This window comes from Lissotriton helveticus, chromosome 11, assembly GCF_964261635.1.
Source record: "Lissotriton helveticus chromosome 11, aLisHel1.1, whole genome shotgun sequence".
Lineage (NCBI taxonomy): Eukaryota > Metazoa > Chordata > Amphibia > Caudata > Salamandridae > Lissotriton > Lissotriton helveticus.
In genome coordinates this window covers 1025814668-1025836131 of record NC_136072.1, presented here as the reverse complement: position 1 = coordinate 1025836131, position 21464 = coordinate 1025814668, and the positions used below count along the sequence as shown (strand labels likewise).

The 21464-nt window shown below is 47.1% G+C and overlaps 1 protein-coding gene across 4 annotated transcripts in view; it reads right to left on the bottom strand.

Moving 5' to 3' along the window:
• The window catches only part of HECTD4 (HECT domain E3 ubiquitin protein ligase 4), a 2216728-nt gene that overhangs the window by 1861363 nt on the left and 333901 nt on the right, over positions 1 to 21464 (bottom strand). For all 4 annotated transcript variants that reach the window (XM_078667422.1, XM_078667425.1, XM_078667423.1 and 1 more), the window contains exons 14-15: positions 14420 to 14490; positions 13793 to 13898 (exon numbers count right to left, since the gene is read on the bottom strand). In XM_078667422.1, the coding sequence (XP_078523548.1) occupies positions 13793 to 13898; positions 14420 to 14490 (177 nt within the window). The remainder of the gene's footprint in view (positions 1 to 13792; positions 13899 to 14419; positions 14491 to 21464) is intronic.

The following is a 21464-nucleotide window of genomic DNA, read 5'->3' as shown; positions in this document are numbered from 1 at the left end:
AAATATTCAAAAAAGAACATGTGGTAAACTAAAGTCTGATAAATTCCTGCAGTGACTGGACACTAAAAACCATTTTCAGCGTTTAGGTATTGTGGCTTTTTTAGTGAGAAAGGCTGAAGTACAATCCACATGCTGTTTTTGTATCTTTGGTTTGGAAAAAGCAAGTGAGCCCCCCCCCCCCCAACCACCGTTTTTCATATGTGTTAAAATCCAATTCAATGGCGACGTTTCATTTTTTATAAATATAAAGGAACTGTCCCCCTTTGTTGGCTGCTAGTTAGCAGTTACTTGCCTTGGCTGGCCTCTCCGTTAGTACTTGACACTCCTGAGTATGCCGCTGACCGCGTGCCACGCAGGGGGACATCAGCGAGGCAGCGCTCTAGTGGCCATTCGTTGTAGCTCCCCGCAGGTGTAATGTAATGTAATGTAATGTAATTCTTTCTTGTATAGCACGGTTTACACTCCAGGGAGCATCTTGGCGCTTTAAAAAGGTTTAGGCCGGGACAGGGGAGTGTCAGGCTGATGAGGGGGTACTGTATACTAGATTAGGGATTTGCAGGTGGTGCTGGGTAGTTTGTATATCCATGTTTTTAGGGCCTTTCTAAAATCAGTTTCTTTGCCAAGTTGGCGAAGGGGCGGGGGGAGGAAGTTCCAGGCCTTAGATCCCAGGACTGCCAGTGCCTTTCCACCTCTGGTTTTCAGTCGGAAGTTTGGAATGGTCAGGAGGTTGGAATTTTGGGATCTTAAATTACGCAGGGGGAGTAGTGTTTGAACATGCTCTGGATGTAGCTGGGTCCTTTCCCATGGAAAGCCCTGAAGGTGATTAGGAGGATTTTGAAAAGGACCCGTTTCTGGATCGGTAGCCAGTGTAATGTGTCCATTGCTGCTGTGGCTGAGGTTCTACTTTTCCAGCCTAAGACCAGTCTCGCCGCTGCGTGTTGGACCATTTGCAGTTTATGGCAGACTGTTTTGTTTGTTCCTGCGTATAGGCTATTGCAGTAGTCTAGGCGAGATGATATCAGTGCTACTGCCGCCCTTTTACGTGCCTGGAGTGGTATGAAGTCAAAGAATTTCCTAAGCCCTTTTATGAGGCCGAAACATGTTCCGGCCACTGCTACTGCTTGCTATTTGAAAGTCAGGGAGGAGTCAAATCGGATCCCTAAATTCCTGGCCGAAGCGATGGTGTTTGGGGGTGTGTTGCCCTCCTTTGGCCACCATAGGGCGGGGTTAAACTGGTTCTCTTTTCCAAAAGGCACAATCTCTGTTTTCTCCGTGTTACATTTAAGGTGGTTTTCGCACATCCATTTGAATGTGGCTGTGAGGCAATTTTTAAGTTTCCTTTCACTTTCTACGGTGTCATCCTCCATCACCAGGATGAGCTGTGTGTCATCCGCGTATGATATGGTGTTGATGTCGAAGGATGATATGAGTTTAATCAGGGGGGGCCAGGTATATATTTAAGAGTGTCGGGCTCAGGCATGAGCCCTGAGGCACTCCTAAGGTAAGGTGTTTTTCTTCAGACCTGAACTGGCCTAAGGTGACCACTTGTCGCCTGTTGGCTAGAAAGTTTTTTAGCCATTCCAGTACGTTCCCAGTAATCCCTGCCGCTGCAAGTCGGTCCACCAGGATGGTATGTGACACCGTATCGAATGCCGCGGACAGGTCTAGGAGCACAATGACGGCTTTTTTTCCCTGGTCCATTGCGGCTCTCAAGGTTTCAGTGGTGAATATAAGAGCTGATTCGGTTGAGTGCTGGGATCTAAATCCTGCTTGGTTTGGATACCATATGTTATTTGCCTCTAAGAAGGCTGTGAGTTGCCTGTTGACAAATTTTTCAGTTAGTTTACAGAGAGCTGGGAGTAGGGAGATGGGTCGTAGGTTGGTCAGGGTGGCTGAATCGGTCAGTTGTTTTTTCTGCAGAGGTTTCACTGCAGCAAGTTTCCATTCCTCTGGCACTACGCCAGAGTTGAGTGAGGCGTTAATGATATTATTTATGATGGGATTGACTATATCCACCATGGTGTGGAGGACATATGGTGGGCAGGGGTCGAAAGGGGAGCCTGATTTAATTTTTGAAATTTGTGCCTTGGAGTCTTCTAAGCTGACCGGGGTGAAGGTGGTGACTACTGTATTAGCTAGTTCTTTGTGGGGTCGTGGGTGGGAGAAGTCTTTAGTAAGGTTTAGAATTTTTTCTTCGAAGAAGTTGGCTATCGAATTACATAAGCTTTGGGAGGGGGGGATTTCTTTTTGCATGGATTTAGGGTTAGTAAAGGTGTTAATTATTTTAAAAATTTCCTTCTGCCTGTTTTTGCTGTTGTTTATGGCTTCAGTATAGTAGTCTTTTTTTGCAGTTTTTATCTGCCCATGGTACTGTCGGCGTGCAGTTTTATAGTTGTTTTGGTCTGTTTCTTCATATTTGGTCCGCCATTTCCGTTCGAGTGCCCTGACTTTCCTTTGTTCTCCTTTTAAGGCCTGTGTGAACCAGGGGGCTGAGGGTTTCTTTCTGGTACCTAGCTTTGCACGGGGGTTCGCTGAGCTTAGTCCATTTATCCATTCTCTAAGGGTTCGGCTGCCTTCCGTGGGGTCTCCAGTGGGGGTGGGTTTGGTTTCTGCTGCTCTGGTTAGGAATGTCTCTTGTCCTATCAGGGTTTTCCAACTAGGTTCTGCCCCAGGGGATCCAGATGTGTTGCCTGGGTTCCCCGCCATTTTGCCGGTCATAACTACGATGTCGAAAGGGATGAGGCTATGGTCTGTCCATGTTAGTGTTTGGGGTGTTTTAACAGTGAGTGTCCCTAGGTTTGAACAGATGCAGTCCAGGATGTGCCCTGCTTTATGTGTGGGGTTGGTGGTGATCTGGTTTAGGCCCAGGACATTCATAGTGTCTTTAAAACATATGGTTGCCGGGTCTGTGGGGCAGTCGAGATGTATATTTATGTCCCCTAGGCAGGTAAAGTTGGCAGATTTGAGAGCCAGGTTGCTGATGGCTGTCCCGATACTTTCCAGGAAATCAGTATGTTTCCCTGGCGGTCGGTATATCAGTGCGCCCGTGAAGGTAAATGAATCGTGTGCTTTTATGGCGAAGCCCATTTTTTCAGCCCCTTTAAGTTCTGGGATTGCAAAGGTCTGACAGTTTATAGTTTCACAGTAGGCAATGGCTATGCCTCCCCCCCTTTTGATTGCTCTGTCCTCCCTGGAGATAAGGTATCCAGGTGGGAGAGAGTTTGTGACGTCCGGGTTGCTAATAGGCGTCAGCCATGTCTCCGTCATAAACAAACAGTCCAATTTTCTCTCTGTTATGAGGTCATATATGTCTAGGGCATGTTTGCCCATTGACCTGACATTTACGAGACCACATTTCAGTACGTCTGTCTGACTATTTTTTGGGGAAATAATGTTTGGTCCAAAGTTTTCCCTACAGTGTTTGCAGCTCCATGGTCCTACCCATTGTGACATGGTTAGTGGGTGTATACACCGATTTGGGTTGGAGTTCATGCTAAGTAGGAAGTCTTTTTTGTATTGTATGGTTGGGCCAGGGGGTGTGGCCCTAGGCCCGGTCTTTGCGCGGATGGGCGCAGACGAGCTTACCCTTGGCGCACCTTCGGCTCGCCCGCTGCGCTCGTCCGCTGTGCGTACCGGAGGGCATTGTGCGTGGGGGTGGGCGAGGAGGGGAGGTATGCAGGGCTCCTCGCCCCTCCCCGCGATCGCCAGGTCACGCGGCCAGGGCTGGGCTTACCTGTCGGGGGGGGGCGTACCCCGTATCTAAACCCCGGCTGCCCACAGCTCGGCCTCTTTTCAGGCTGTCTGCCCGCTCGAGTGCTGTTCGCCCAGTTAGTCATTCGGGCGGTCTGAACCGACCGGGGGTGTGCCACACCGCTCCGCCCTGACAGTGGGGATGGGAGTATAACAGTAGATCAGCAATGTGCTGCACTGTCCGAGCATCAACTCACCGTGCTGGCCGGCTCTTTAGGCAGGCGGGACAGCGAGGGGCTGCCTGCTTGGGATTGCCCATAAGATGACCCACCTAAACGTCATACGTTTGTTGTATGAAAATAAACCTGCAGCAGTTCTTACCCATAATACGTGTCCAGAGTATCATTTGGGTTGGAGATGTGATATGTGTAAGTGGGCGGGAGCGAATGACGGTGTGGTCACTATGCCATTGACCGCGTGCCACGCAGGGGGACATCAGCGAGGCAGCGCTCTAGTGGCCATTCGTTGTAGCTCACAATGGCGACGTTTCATTTTTTATAAATATAAAGGAACTGTCCCCCTTTGTTGGCTGCTAGTTAGCAGATATTTGCCTTGGCTGGCCTCTCCGTTAGTACTTGACACTCCTGAGTAGGTGTAAAACTGCTGTCAGATTAGGAACAATGGCTTAACCCTTTTGGCAGGATGATCACCATGGTGCAAGAAATGCAGTTCACTATATCTCAGGAAGGGCCATTGGGAGGTTCCAGGAACTTCATGCACCTTGAAAGGTATGAGGACGATGTCTGGCTATTCATAGTCTAGGCAGGAGATGACTGCTCATTACCATGGACACACCTCTGGGTAGGGCCAAGAACTCTCCCGGGGGAGAAACGTTCTGACATCTATCCTGATTTTCCATGGTAATGTTGCATTTTAGGAATGTCTGCAACAATGCTAAGATGATGTGCTGTAGGAGGAGAAAGATATACCATTGGTAATGTTTGATCCATAGGCTAAGGAGCTGTCTGCAGCCACTGCCTAGTGGCCAGCAGAAAAGGGCCACCTCACTTCCAGCTACTCAGAACACACCAAGACCTGTGGAAAAACAGAAGAGGAACAGGCCAGCTGTCTGTGACCTAATGTGCTGGGCCTTGTGTCAGGTGCATCCATGACTGAGATGTGGACTCCAATGGTTAGTTGACTAATCTATATGGCTACAGGCACAAAACAAACTACAAGATGCCATCGCTGGAAAAAACGAGTTGACCAGTTGCAAGTGGATACTGACTGGATTCTGCTAGAAGCCACTGATGAAATGAGTTCTACTTTCCTCATGCAGCCCGGAGGTCCCGGGAGCCCAAGAAGTAACCTGGAAGAGATACTACAAAAAAAGAACATTAAAAGGTGGCACTTAAAAAAAATACCACCTCTGGAGGACTGGGACAAGCTATTAGACAATCCAAACAAAAGACCAGGTCTATGCGGGCAAGGAAACCACATTTTGGCTGAATGGAGACGTCCGGGTAAAGGTAGCATTAGCACACCCTGCCCAGCTGCAACTCCCTGGCCCATCCGGCTGGCTGACGTCAAGCTCCAAAAAAGTGACTAAGTCCCAAAGCAGAGACTGGGCAAACAGCGTCCAGGAATCTGACCAGCAAAAGGTCTTCGTTGTCAGCAGATTTCAAATCCATCCCATTTAAAGTTTCTCCCAACAAATCTGATGGTTGTAGTGAGAGTCAAGCTAGTGGGGATTAAACCTCGAGAAGACATCATCCGCTACTGCCTCACCCTGCTGGTAGAACCTGTGCTCCAGAAAAGAGACTAAATTGGAAACCATGACTTAAGACAGGGAATATGTAGTCCAAAGATCCAGGACTTGGGCAGGACTTAGCTACATTTTTGCTGACCTCCCCGTTCAGAGCTGATACATAGTGAATTAAAAAAAATTACATGCATAAAAGCTTTGAATAATAACCTCATTTTTATAAAAGTTAATAATAAATAATACAATTCAGATGTCTTTTAAATTAAAATGGTAAAGTGATTTAGGTGTCCAGATGTATCAAATTAATTTATTGTACATTTAATCCCAGACTTAATCCTAGTATTAGTAAACAGAATTCAATAGGTCGATTAAAGTGTCAACAGACTTTCCAAAATCCGAAACAAGTCAATGTTCCATAACAGTGCCTTAACTGCCAATCCAACCTGAAAACTTTAAGGAATCTGACATTCAAGACGGTATTCACCGAGTGCAAGCACTCAATAACTGGTTGTCTTCAAGTGCGGGCTGAAAAATTATCAAAAACACAAGAAAGTGATCGTCTCTCTCACAATCGGGCTACCCACTAGCCCCATATAAATGAGGAGACAGACCCCCTAATACATTTATGCAACTGTTAGCAAAATATGCATATTTATAAGCCCTTAACACTATCACGACGTGAAGGCTGAACCAGCTTACAAACTTCAGACAGGGAATCTGCCAGACTATAACACACAAATCACTTAAAAGCACTTCTTGACAAAGGTGTGTTGCGGGCAACGATAAATCATTTGAGACTACAGTATAGTTTGCTGTATTATAGTGCTCCGGCACTCTCTACACCATTGATGAACTACTCAAGAAATCCATACTATATAAAATATATGTCCTAACCTAATGAGGATTATATGAATATATGTAACTATAAAAATAAACATAATAGTGGCAATGAATATAATTAATAAAATATTTAAAATAATTGCAATATTGTGGTGACATTTCAATAAGTCATTGATTGCATCGAAGGATGAAATCAGATTTGGTAACCAATCCCTTCCTTCTAGCGCCCCTCACTAAACTTATTTAGCCTTTAGCATGCATACCGTAGCTGAATAACAGAATTGTTGTAAATTAGCATCTGTACTTGCTGAAGGTCATTCACTCTCTGTCTCAGTTATGGCGTTTCTGAGCTGACAAGGACCTCGTCGCTCAGAAGAGCTTGTAGCCTTTGCCAGGGATGTTTGTACACACCATGCTCCCAGGTAGCTGAAGACACCTTTCTACCTAATACAGGTCTATACCAGGCTTAAATACACTTATGATTATTTTGAAAAAAACGCACCTCATAATGAATGATTCAAAATGCAAGAATTGGCTTATGAATTCGGTTGTACATTCACTAATATCAATTACAAATTAAACCTTACACAGCGACCTCACATTTTCACTTCTCAGCTGTAAGTATTTAATGCATTGCATGCTGGTACCTGTAGTCTTGTCTATAATGGGAAAAGCAAAACAACAAGAGCCAGGTTTAAAAACAAGATACTTCTGACAACATGAGTATACAAAATACAATGGGATACATAAGCAACGAATGCAAAGATCAATTTGCCCTCAATTGCCAGATTATAAGAAGACCGAGGTCCTTCCTTGACTTTGAGTTGGACGTTATTATTAGTCAAATACCCAAGGATACCCTGCAATAATTATGACCTAGAGAAGCAGTGGTGTAGTACAGCAACATCTGTGGTATGTCATTACTTCTGTAAACAGAATTAAGTCTGTACAATTTGTCTTGTCACCCCTGCAGAAAATGGTAGATCCTGCTTCCAACAGTGTGGCTGTGTGCCGGAAAGAAAAGTCTAAAGTAGTTTTGCTGAAGTTATGGTTGCTGAGGGACAAGGGGTTGAGCCATGTGTTGTCCCTGATGTCCTGTATGTTTCTCTGGGAGCCACGGCCTGACCTCGAAAAGGAGTGAAGAGCTTGTTGCACTGGTGTTGGTGTCTGCCATTGTGTATAGAGAAAACCCCTGGAACAACTACAAAATTGTTGGGGAACTGCCTGGCAGGTGTGGAGAGCCCCCTCATCCAAGAACAAGCTGTAGCGTGACTCTCTTTGAACCGTTCAAAGGCAGAGTCCGCCTTCTCACCAAAGTGGCAAGAGCCATCGAATGGCATACCCATCAAGGATGCCTGGGCATCCCTCGAGAAGCCTGTGGACCTCATCCAAGCACAGCGCCGAAGGACCATGCTCGTGCTAACTGCCCGACCCAAGCAATCTGTTATATCCAGGCCAGATTGAATAACAAATTTAGCCACATCACGATCGTCCTGGAATGTTTGGGCTAAAGATGCCCATAACTTGTCAGGAACTACCATAAGATCTGGCTGACCATGTCCGATAGAGCATGGGTGTAGGGTCCAAAGATGCAAATGGTGTTTAATGGACAGAGGGAAGGACAGGCGGGAGAAAATGGGTTTGCCAAACACCTCCATATGCTTGGGTTTTCAGTCAGAAGGGGTTGTAGGAAAAGAGTTCGCATCACTGGCGTGACAAAACCTATGTAGGCCCTCCTGCAAGGAATGGTGAGGGAGAGCCCACAATGCCCATTCCCTCAAAGTCGCCAATCACCTTGTAGAAGTACTCCATGTTTGCCTCCTGCATCCAGATGACATCAGCAGGCATTTCCATGATACGTTTCTTTAGCGACTAAGAGAATTAAGTGATCCTTGTCGGATGAGTATGCTCTAGATACATGCCCACTAAAAATTAAGTTGTGTTCATTTTTTTTATTATAATATTTTTATTTACAAAATTTAACCTCAGTGGCATGAATGGTCCTCTAACTGCAGCCTAAATAGGTGAGTAGGTTTGTAAGGGATACGCAGAAGCAAATTAAATCTAGTCACAAAAGGTGAAGATTAAGCAAGGTATTTCTGTTTTGGCAGAGCGAGTTAATCTAGCATACATTCGCTACCATTCTATGAGATTGACAGTTCCCCTTTTCATTTAATGCCTTATTCGGAGTGCCCAAGTGTAGCACCAGTTTATCTGTGACTTAATGTGTGCACCCCTCCAGCCACTAAGTTCACTTTTAGGGAAACCAATAATAGTCTGGCTCGTGGTATTTTAAACATTGCATATAAGAAACTGCAAAGAGAACATTATGCAGATGTATGCAATGGCCCACTTAGGCATGGGCAATTGCTGTTTTGGGTAATAGACACTGCCACTAGAATTATGCAATTCTGTGGCTGCTTTTTCCACATTAAACTGCTACAAATTAGGTCAACCTTTTGCCTCGTCAGTGTTATACTATCACAAAATGTGACACATTGCATCACGTAATTTGATTTTTCTTGCCACAATTTCACCAACTCTGTCGCATAATTTGGTCCTTCCATTCTACATAATTCCCGTGGCTATGGTAACAAATTTAAATTACTTGCTGAGGGGTTCACGTTCAGTGTGTGAAATGCGGTCACCTTTTCAATCAATCTCTTTGGATTCAAATAAATCACATGTCCCTACAGAACTCCTTCCCTTGGGGGGACACCATGCCTAAATTGAACTATGACAAACAGGGCTACCAAGTTCAAGTCCGCTTCTGTGTGACATTTTGTGGTTTACAGCAGCTAATGTGTGACATTTTCAGGCCTCACATGTGATACTCTGAATGACACCTTAGGCAAAACTTTGTCTTTGACCCAAGCAGATCATTTGTATGCACATATAGCAGAAATTCTCCCTGATGCACGTTCAAGGACCCTTTCCGGATAACTTTCCCTAATTGTGTCAGGAATTTTAACTAGCAATACAAATCCACTTTATTTGGACCTCTTGTAATATCAGGACTTCCCTTTCAGCAATAATTCCCTTACGGTCGCCTGCCACTATCATCACCTGCCTAATAAAATCATGTGCTTGGTCCCCTTCCTCATAGCCTCTTAGACACTGACTTGGTATGACTGACTGCCTTGTTATACATGAGGAAAGGATTTTATTTTGGAAACTAATATTACCATGCTGCCGTACATTCCTGCTATGTGAGCTATCAGTATGAAAACACAAAGGTACTTTGTGGTAACAATCAAGGAAATTGCTTCCATGCTCCATGTGTACAAGAAATTATCAATTAAACCTTACACAGTGACCTCACATTTTTCCTTCTCAGCTGTAAGTATTTAATGCATTGCATGCTGATACCTGTAGTCTTGTGTATAATGGGAAAAGCAAAACAACAAGCGCCAGGTTTAAAAAACAAGATACTTCTGACAAACGAGAGGTTGATATCTTTAGAATCCTCCAACTTAATGTGATTATTTAAATACTGAATTCACTGAATTTTTATTTTACTTTGTTTAAAAAAAAAAAATACATTAGGGGCCAGATGTAGGAACCCTAATACCGGTCGGTAACGGCCGAAATTACCGAATTTCGGCCGTTACTGACCGGTATTAGGCATTTGGGATGTAGGGGCCAGATGTAGGACGGCAAATACCGGTCGGTAACGGCCGATTTCGGCCGTTACCGACCGGTATTAGGATTTTCAGATGTAGGGGGCTTAAAAATGACCGATTCGGTAAATTTACCGAATCGGTAATTTGAAATGTAGGTGGCACTGAAAACAGTGCGACAGAGCCTTAGAAATTCGTTATTTACCATCAAATACTATTTGATGGTAAATAACGAATTCCTGTGTACATGCACATCTGTGCATGTACACCTGTGCCATGTGGCACACATACATGCCCTCGGGGCATGTATGTGTGCCACATGGCACACAAGCCTGCATCAGGGGTGCAACAGGGTGTCAAAGTGACACCCTGTCCCCCTTGTAAATTCGGTCATTTTACCGAATCGGTATTTACCGATTCGGTAATTGACATTGGTTCCTATGGGCCTCAAGGCCCATAGGAATCAATGGCAATTACCGAATCGGTAAATACAGATTCGGTAATTACCGAATGTTGCAGATTCCGTAATAAAATCGGAAAAAATACCTACATAGCATTTACCGATTTGTAAATACCGAATCGGTAAAATTCGGTATTTACAAATCGGTAAATGCAATTTACCTACATCGGGCCCTAGGTGGCTACATTTCAGATTCGGTAATTTACCGAATCGGTATTTAAGAATTCGGTAAATTACTGAATTCTTAAATACCGATTCGGTAAATTACCGAATCTGAAATGTAGGAAGCACTCAAGTGAGTGCTTTTCACCTGTAAGGATTCGTGGTAAATAACGAAAACTGTTAAAAAAGCAATTTTGTGCTTTCTTAACAGTGCCATGTGGCAGACATACATGCCCTTAGGGCATGCATGTGTGCCACATGTGCACCCATGCACTATTCAGGGGTGCAACAGGGTGTCAATGTGACACCCTGCCACCCTTGTAGGTCTTCCCCCCCTTACCGATTCGGTATTCACCGAATCGGTATTCCCCATTCATTCCTATGGGCCTCCAGGCCCATAGGAATGAATGGGGAATACCGATTCGGTGAATACCGAATCGGTATTTACCGAATTTTACAGATTCGGTAAAAATAACCGAATTATTACCTACATACCATTTACCGATTCTAAAATACCGAATCGGTAAAATTCGCTATTTTAGAATCTGTAAATGGTATTTACCTTCATCTGGCCCTAAGCATTTTAAATACTTCAGTAAAGTTGGTCACTTTCGTTTTTTAATGCTGTGCTTCTATTGGTATATAATTGTTAAATAGTATTATAATTTTTAAACTATATCTATTGCATTTCGCTTTTAACTTTGGCTTAACACATTGTTCAAAGTTATTCAAAGCATGCCCAATGGAAACTCAGGGTTTCCATCAGATGGCAACATTGCGAAATCACCTACAATGACTAACATGGCCACTGGGCTTCCCTTATGTTTTTCCGCTTATCAGAATATACTTTAAGCCGCTAATGTACGAAGAAAACACTTGAGAAAGTATTCTACAGCAGTCATAAAGACCCCGGACTGATACCTTAAGGAAACAAAGACATTGAGGCAATGTTCAAATCACTACAGATTTTAGGTTTTACTAAATAATTGTTTGTAGGCCTTGGCAGAATCCTAAAATGTGAAGAGTGGGCTGGCATTTTTGTCTAGGAAAGGTGACAAAGTTCTGATGCCCCTTTTCTTTAAAACGTACAGTGCTCTATGGAGGACTCTCTTTCTCAGGGGCCTCTCACCCACTCCTGTACGGTGCATGGCAGGCTCGGACTGAAAACAAACAAATACGTTATTTTCATTCTTTTCAGTCCATGCCCAACTCTGTGTCAGCTCAAAACAGGCTGAATACTGCAGCTGCTTTAGAGACACACACTGCACAGACAAGCTAAGGGGGACCCTTCTTGTAGAGAAGACCGGGAGCACCCTCGCCCCCACACTGCGGGGACCGCAGGGGTGTTCTTTATGCCCCTGGTTACGGTTTACTTTGCTGGTAAACACCTGCACCACCAAGTTCTATGGAGTTGGATGCTGCATTAGAAAGTTAGGGTCACGTATAGCCGGTTTGTGGTAGTGAGCAACCTATCTATTGACTGGAGGGCTAGAAAATGGTTTTGCCCCAGTATCCAAAAGTGCATCGATTATAGGCTTTATAAAAGGGCAGCAGAGGTTTGGTAGGTGCCTGGCCAGGTGGCAGCTATAGCTCAAGGACCTCTGCAGCGCATTTGATCACTACAGTAAATGATGATCTCTATTCCGTGGCTGGACCGATAGGCAAGACTAATCCAGTTGTCTGGGACGGTGTCCAGGCCACTGGCCTCCTGTAGCTCTTCAAATCAGTTTTCTTCATCATATTGTGGGAAAAATTAATCTGCATCACCACCAAAAGTACGACTTTGGCCTGAATCTGAGCAGAAAATCTGATGTAGTGTCTGTGGGTGACTGTACAGTAAAGGCAGTAAGTCAGTTACCACAACAGTCAATTGGAGTTGCCACAGTGGCGCGACCTCGCCAGAGGTCAAGATGAGTTCGGCTCACAGTCAAAAAGCACTACAGGTAGCGGATCCTCTTCCATCAATGTCGGAGACTGGTGCAGATTGTGACAAAATAACTTAAGTGGGTACTGAAGCCGGTGCAGTACCCAAAGCAGGTTTGAAGGGCAAAGATGGCGCCAAGGGCGAACCTGCCAGCATTAGCCCGACTGGAGGCCCTTGCAGATCCTTTTCCAAAGGAACGCCAGAGTGCCAAAAATGCACAGCAGAATCTCCCTAAACGTCTTGATTTGCAGTGACATTGTCAACGAAGCCAGAAAGGCAGAGTGAATGAGGACCAGACAAAGAATCAGGAGATCTGGAGACTGTGCAGCATGTGGAGTCCCTTGCACGTTTCCTAGAGATTCAGAATAGCAGTAAGGGGCTGATTCCCACTTACACTTGTGCTTCTTCTTCGACTTACACAAAGACTTCGAACATGACGATCTGCCATGGCAATGTCTACGAGAGTGGAAACGGAGTCTTGCCCTCGACCAAAAATGGAGTCTTGCAGTGTTTTATGACAAAGTTCCACTTCATGATCTAGAATGACCTACAGGCCTATCTCGTCTCAGTCACTGCAGGTTTTGAAGTCGTATTCCTACCCAACACACCAGAGGCAAACATCATGGGGATATGTCACTGTCATTTGTTGGCAACGGTCCCTAATAGGTTTAAAACCTGTTGTTTCAGAATGAGATATTTCCCTTGCACACTGGAAAAATCTGTGAGACAATTTTTAGGAAAAAATCTTGTCAAAGTCGAAAGGAGGAGAGCGCCAGATGAGAGTCTGAAGGTGCAGAAAGAAGGCAACTGACGTCAGCTGGCACAGGTGATACTTATATGTGGCTTTCTTTTTCAATTTCTTAGCAGAACTTGATCAGTTCTGCTTTAGAGTTTTTCTGGCGCCAGTCTGACACCAGAGACAAGCTGAGTAATATGCTGTTAAAAGTATCAAACGTTTTTATTGTTGGATGGTTTACCCACTTACTGTAACTCCCTTTCGACTTCATTGTTTAGGGAAAGTACATACATTTGATCAAAAGGGAACATTTGTTTTTTAAGTGTTCTAGAATCCCTCTGTCAGTCAGTAATGTTTGGCAGTTAGGAACTTCAGCGGAGATCCTATAAAGAATAACAAAATCTAGGACACGTGAAGCATAGGTATCTATGATGCTCAGCACTGTACTTCTTTTGTCTACATTTTCCAACTTTTTAGCCCAGTTACAACGTGAATGGAACTACATGCTGCCATGCTATGGTGTAATACAGTTATTCATTCTTAATAGCTCAGATAAAGAAAGGAATGTTTAACAGTTGACTATCTTTCGTTTTACCTGTAATGTTCATCCTCTTCACTGCCAAATCGATTGTTTTGCAACTGTTCAGCTAAATTAGTCAAAATTACATCACGAAGTAGAGAAAGACCACTATTCCTCTCACCTGAAAGAAAATGGAATTTAGTTACCAGCATCGTTTTGCAATCTACTCACTTATTAGCACAGTCTGGCAGCAAATGAATAATGTTATGCACAAGATACTATCGATAAAACGCTTCCCTAAAAACATGTCCCTGAAATAATCAAGACTTGCAATATTAATCATAAGAGTAACATCTGATGTGCTATAGGTTAAAATGGCCCAATCGGTGGCTTAATTTAATAAACAGGAACTTTAATTAATTTCCATCAACGTTTTATTTAGCATCAAAAATAAAACTCTTAATATGTTCTTACCGAGAGATTTTGCAAACTTTCTGAAGAAATAAACACATTCATTCCATAAAAATGAGACTCGTGTAACTAACTAAACTGCTTTTCAAAATGTCTTTAGTTGTAAGTTCACAACAATAAAATCAATGAATTGATTATTGAAAAAAACATTTATTAAATACATTTTGTAATAATGTAAAGATATTTGTTTTAACTATTTCTTAGTGCCCTGGGCAATTTCAAGTGCCTCACCTTCAGTTAAGACCAGCTTAAGTAAGTTATTAAGCTCCATCTCTCCGGGATACAGGATGTTTAAACCAGAGCTACAATAAAACAGACAAACTAAATTGCAAGATTGTCAATAAATTGCACGATTCTCTGAAAGATCATAATAAAACGTTGTATTTCAGAATGGAAACAGATATATTGAAGTACGATTTACGCAAGTGCACAAGAAGCCATACTATGCTCATGTTATCTGAATGAGGGACAGGACACAAAATAATTCGGACAAAAGACAAAACAAATTCAATATATCAGACATCAGCTCATGTCAATGAAACCGGACGCATTTTAACAAAAGCATGAAATAAATTAGTTTCTTACAAAGTTTAATCTATTTTTTTGATGTCGGTAATTATTCTTACAGAAGGCAAAATAGTACACCAACAAACTAGACATGATTTTTATAAACGGGAAACGTCAACATGGCCACAAAATAATTAATTGTGGAGACAGGCCATATTCATATATATATACATGAATACAGACACCATAATCAGTCATTTAGAAAAACTAATTTGCTTCAAATCCTTAGGTCCCTAACAAAATCTGCAATTCCACCAGGCCTTGTGATTTCAGCCTTTAACCTCATTTTGGGACTCGTGCTGTTGAGGAATTTCTACTCAGTAACAAATCAAGCAACACGTGCGGTTCTTATAGTTTGCAACCCGCCCGAACGGCCTACCATCCCCCGCCAATGGGCTACCCTCCTTTCACAGTTCCTACAAAGGGTGGGGACAGACGACCCCCCCCGTGACTCACACGTGCCACCCCTGTGATCCAAACCCCCTCTGAGATGGGAACCTCCGTGCTTGTGTTTCCCCGACGTCAGCACCCCCAACCAGGGTTGGATTGGGATTGAAAATCGGCCCGGGCCCGCAAAAACAAAAAAAAAAAAAAAAACAAAAAAAAATCGGCCCACATTTGCATAATATTCTAGAAATTAGAGAGAAGATAAACAAATCAGCCTGTTAGAACTAGCGATTGTTGGTTGCAGTTTTAAAAATCAGACTGGTCAGTGAGTGACAAACCTTGCTTTCTGAAAAAAGAAATGATGAAAAATGTAATTTTTAAACATTACTCTGAGTGGGGAGAGAAGCAGCAATGGCCTTTTGAATCTGCAAAAGAGATTCTACAATGTGTTTCAGAAGTGTGGCCAATACAGAAAAGGAGATATTGAGTTACATATGACAGTTCAGGGGCAGTGCGCCACTTGGGAGTATGTGGGAAAAACAAGGAAAGAAGAGGGTGCTCTTGGACTTAAACATTGTCAGATGCGGAAGAATGGTTTGTTCCCTTTGAAAAACACTTGCTAGGGTTTAAATGCACTGTGAAAGACCTTGGGCAGATGCAGTTGTGTGTTTGTTTTTGTGCTCTGATAGACACAGGGCAGACACGGTTGCTTTTGAGCTGTGCTCTGACCGACACAGTTGCTTTAGGGTTTTTGCACGCTGACAGACACTGGGCAAATGACAATAAGGCATAATGTGATTTTGAGTTTTGAAATTTCTCTAATACAATGGCCGATGACTTTCCTTGAGCTATACAGAACAGGTAATGCACAAGAAGCAAATGTGAACAAGCTGTACACACAGGCAGAAACTGCAGTTTTGCATGAACAGTTAGTTCAGGTCCCAGTCGAAAATCCAGGGGTGGAGTTTGAGGGGCCAGAGACACAGGATTCCCCAGTGAAGTAGAACCAGGAGTTGTGGCAAGAAATGTGGCCAATATTGCTGCAAAGCGCAGCTACTGTATTTCATGTAGATGCTCATTGTCCCATACGTTTACTAGATAGACACGCTGATTCCCTTAAAGATGAAAAGGCTAAAATATTGGAGGAGGAGGTGATGACACACAATTCTGATTTAGTGGGCATGACTAAGTGCGAGCACCCTTGAGAGAAAGACACTAATAACAGGTGGGCAGAGAATGAAGGGATGCATATTAACCTAGGCTTACTTAGAATTGTGATTCCTTATGCACAAGTTACTACTTGTGGAACGATATATCTGTAAGAGACATTAGTTAGTATTAGATTCCTTACCTTAGAATATCCCCAGGCGTCAGACTGGATCCGGAAACTTTTGCGTAGCAGTACCCTTGCGCGTCAGTAGGCGTCGTCTGCGGCTCCGCGTCCGTCGTCGGCGTCGTGGGCGCCGTGATGACGTCGTCGGAGTACTTAGACGCCGCCTCCGCGTGCTGACGTCAGTTCTTAGACACAGCTTTTCCGTGCCAGAAACGCAGAGCCATGTTAAAAACCAACACTGGTGCCATTGAAACTAGGGCCCTGAAAGGGGGTAACCCTAACACTAGATATCGGTTCGCAGAACGGGGAGGATGGGTGGGTCGTTAAGGAATCTAATACTAACTAATGTCTCTTACAGATATATCGTTACACAAGTAGTAACTTGTGCATCTGAAAGACACACGTTAGTATTAGATTCCTTACCTTAGAATAGATACCCCAGCAATACCAACCCCGGTGGTGGGTCTGCGAACCAATAATCACACCAGAAAGTCCTGGAGGACAGAACGGCCAAAGAAGCCATCCCTCCGGACTTGGCTGTCCAGGCAGTAGTGTCTTGCAAACGTGTGCAGCGATGCCCACGTAGCTGCCTGACAGATGTCTTGTTCGGGCACTCCCCGGCCCAGGGCAGTTGTAGTCGCCGTGGCTCGGGTAGAGTGAGCCCGCAATCCAACAGGGGGCTCCTTTTTAGCCAAGGAGTAGAATGCCTGGATACACAAGATGATCCACCGGGAGATGGTCCTCTTGTGCACCGCTTTCCCCTTCTTAGCGCCCACGTAACCAACAAAGAGCTGGTCATCCACCCGGAACTGGCGTGTGCGATCCAAGTAAAATGAGAGCGCACGTTTTGGGTCCAGACGGTGGAGCCGCTCTTCCTCTTTAGAGGGATGCGGTGGCGGGAAGAAGGTTGGCAAGGTGATAGACTTCCCGATGTGAAAGGCTGTGACAACCTTGGGCAGGAAAGATGGCTTCGTACGCAACACCACTTTGTCCGGATGGACAGAAAGGAAAGGTGGAGTACAAGAAAGTGCCTGGAGCTCACTCACTCTCCTGGCAGAGGTGATGGCAACCAGGAAAGCAGTCTTCAGAGTAAGAAGGCGGAGAGGACAGTTGTGAAGTGGCTCAAAGGAAGCGCACATCAGAAACGTAAGAACCAGGTTCAAGTCCCACTGAGGCATCACAAACGGAACAGGAGGGAATGTGTGTGTGATGCCCTTTAGAAATCTATTTACAATAGGGGACTTGAACAAAGAAGGTTGATCAGGCAGCCTTAGAAAGGCTGAAAGGGCAGAAAGGTAGCCCTTGATAGTGCCCAGAGTAGAGCCCTGCTGGGCAAGAGAAAGAAGGAAGAGAAGAACCTCAGAAAGAGGGGCAGCAAGAGGATCCACAGCCTTTGCTGTGCACCATGCCACAAATCTGTTCCACCTGCAGGCGTATACCGACTTTCTGGAGGGACGCCTGGCTGCCAGAATGACGTTACAGTCTTCAGGAGGCAAGTCAAATGGCCTAACTGTCGCCGCTCAATCTCCAAGCATGGAGGTGGAGACTGGACAGGTTCGGGTGGAGGACCGTCCACTGCTGCTGCGACAGAAGGTCCTCCTGAAGAGGCAGACGAACCGGGGGATCGACTGACATACTGAGTAGCTCTGGATACCAGTACCTTCGAGCCCAGTCCGGAGCCACAAGGATGACTTGGGCCCGGTCGCGCTTGATCTTCTTCAGCACTCTGGGCAGAAGTGGTATAGGCGGAAAGGCGTACAGTAGACCGCAGCTCCACTCGTGACGAAAAGCGTCTCCGAGCAAGTGCTGCCTTGGAAATTCCAACGCGCAGAACTGATGACATTGCGCGTTCTCTTCGGTGGCGAATAGATCTAACCAAGGCTCTCCCCATTGCTGAAAGAGGCCTTGCGCCACGTCCGAGTTCAGACGCCATTCGTGATCCATCATACACCGACGGCTGAGCTCGTCCGCCCTGGCATTCAGAGAACCTGCCAGGTGTTGAGCCACCAGGGTCACGCCCGGGCGTTCCAGCCATTGCCAGAGGCGCAGAGCCTCCTGGCAAAGGGTCCACGACCCCACCCCGCCCTGTTTGTTGCAGTACCACATGGCGGTGGTGTTGTCCGTGAACACCTGCACTACACTCCCCCGGACAGAGGGGAGGAATGCTTTCAGTGCTACACGAATCGCCCGTAACTCCAACACGTTGATGTGGAGCCGGGCCTCCGCCGGAGACCAGTGGCCTCTGATCTCCGCCTCTCCCATGTGGCCTCCCCAGCCCTGGAGGGACGCATCCGTCACAACTATGTGCTCCGGTTGGGGAAGGGAGAGGGATCTGCCGCTGACCCAATCGCGGTCCGTGAGCCACCACTGCAGCTGTCTCGCAGTGCCCTCCGAGATCAGGACGTGGTCGGATAGGTTGCCCTGATGCTGGGCCCACTGAAACTTCAGGTCCCACTGCAGAGCCCGCATCCGCCACCTGGCATGATGCACCAGCAGGATGCAGGAGGCCATCAGCCCCAGAAGCCGCAGCGTCAACCTGACCGAGACCCGGGATAACGGCTGAAAGATGGGAATCAGAGCCTGAATATCCCGGACCCGCTGTTCGGGAGAATAAACCCGAAACCGCGCCGAGTCGAGAACCGCTCCGATGAAAAGGAGCTTCTGAGAGGGGCACAGGTGTGACTTCGGCACATTGATGGAGAACCCCAGCCGGTGCAGGAGATCCACCGTAGTCTGGAGGTGGCTGACGACTGTCTGGGGCGAGCCCGCCTTCAACAACCAGTCGTCGAGGTAGGGGAAGAATGAAACCCCTAACCTGCGCAGATGAGCTGCGACCACCGCCATCACCTTTGTGAACACCCGTGGGGCGCTGGTAAGGCCGAAGGGGAGCACGGTATACTGAAAGTGCTCGTGGCCAACCGTGAACCGCAGGTAGCGCCGGTGGGCCGGCAGGACGGGGATGTGGAAATAAGCGTCCTGCAAGTCCAACGCTACCATCCAGTCTCCTGGATCCAGGGCAGCTAGGACCTGAGCCAGTGTCAGCATCTTGAACTTCTCCTTCCGGAGGAAGCCGTTGACGTTCCTTAGGTCCAAGATAGGGCATAGACCCCCTTTGCCCTTCTTGGGTACCAGAAAGTAGTGGGAGTAGCAACCACACCCTACTTCTGGCCCAGGAACGCGCTCGATGGCCCCCTTCCTGCAGAAGTCGCAAATGATCCCCCGATACACGGTGGTTCTGCGGTGGCATGGCTGGAGGAGTCGCCTCGAAGGGGAGGGAGTAGCCCCTTCGGACGATCTGCAGCACCCACCTGTCCGAAGTGACGGTGCGCCAGTGGAGGTGGTGATGGCGAACCCTGCCCCCCACTGGCGTCACATGGGCCTGAAAGCACGGACTAGGAGGGTTTTGAGGCGGATGCTGCGGGGGAAGGTGTGGACTGACCTCGCCGTTGTCCCCGACCGCCGGGACGGCGGTTCTCACGGCCGCCACCGCGTTGGGTATTACCCTGCGGAGCGTGGCTGGCAGCACGTGTGGGTACACCCCTTCCGTGGCCAAGAATGGAATGAAAGGCAGCCGATTGCTGGCGCGGGGCCGAGAGGCCCAAGGACTTGGCCGTAGCCCTGGAGTCCTTAAAGCGCTCGAGCGCATGGTCTGCCTTGTCGCCAAAGAGGCGAAGGCCATCAAACGGCATGTCCATCAAGGTGTTCTGGACATCGGCCGAAAAGTTGGCGGACCTTAACCAGGCGTGACGTCTAACCGCCACTGTCGTTGCCATCGCTCTACCCAGTGAGTCGGTGGTATCCAGCCCACACCGTATAGAATATTTGGCTGCATCTCGGCCCTCCACAAGGGCTTGGCCGAGTTTGGCCCGTACCTCCAACGGACACTCTGGCAGCACTTCCGCAACCGTATCCCACAGAGAGTGGGTGTAGCGGCCCAAGAGGCATGCAGTGTTGGAAGACCGCAGTCCCAGACTAAGGGACGAGAAGATCTTTTTGCAGTACTGCTCGTACCTCTTGGATTCCCGGTCCGGCGGCACCGACAGGAATGCGGTCTGGGAATTGGAGGCCTGGATGACCAGGCTCTCGGGGGTAGGGTGGGTGGACAGGAAACATTGGTCGCCCGGTGCTGGGCGGTGGCGTCTGGCCACGTTCCTATCTATGGGCGAACCCGTAGCTGGCTTGGACCAAGTGCCCAGAAGAACGTCGGTCAAGGCCTCATTAAAGGGCAGCAGAGGCTCGGCCGAGCTTGACTGCGGTTTAAGGACCTCAGTGAGGGGATTAGTCCTCACGGCCGCGACGGGGAGCTCAAGGCCCAAGGCCTTGGCAGCCCTCATCAACACCACACTGTAGGTTGCCCCCTCCTCCGAAGCCACGGTAGGAGGGGAGACAAAACCAGTGTCTGGAGAGGTGTCCAGGCCACTGGCCTCCCCAAGGTCTCCTGCCCAGTCCTCATGAGACTGACACTCTCGGGTCAGAGGGTCCTCAGACCCCTCCCAATCCCCTTCATCACCCATCTCCTGAAACTCCGGGTCTCAACCAATTGGGCCTGCTCATAGAAGTGAAACTCCCCAAACGACGTCTGAAGCGGCGCCCATCGGGGTCGTCCCGACATCGGAACAGGAATGAAGGGGGCATCGGGGACGGTGCCGCCCGAGGACGGCGCCGGAGGCGACACCTGATGGTCTGACGCCGGGGAGGTCGTAAGGTCCACCGGCGATGATCCAGATCCCGAAGAAGGTCTAGCGGCGTCCCGCGGCGCCGGGGCCACTGTACCCTGCGGCGCCGGGCCCGAAAGCACAGGCGGCGCCGGGATAGCGGGAACCTGCGGCGCCGGGCCCGAAGGCGTCTGCGGCGTCGGGGCCGAAGCACCCGACGGCGTCAGGGCCGAAGCCCCCGACCCGCTAGAGGCCCCAGACGGGTCCGCTGGGCCCGAAGGCGCCGCGGAGCCCGTCGGAGGAGAGAGTTTCCTCATGGCCATGAGGAAGCGCT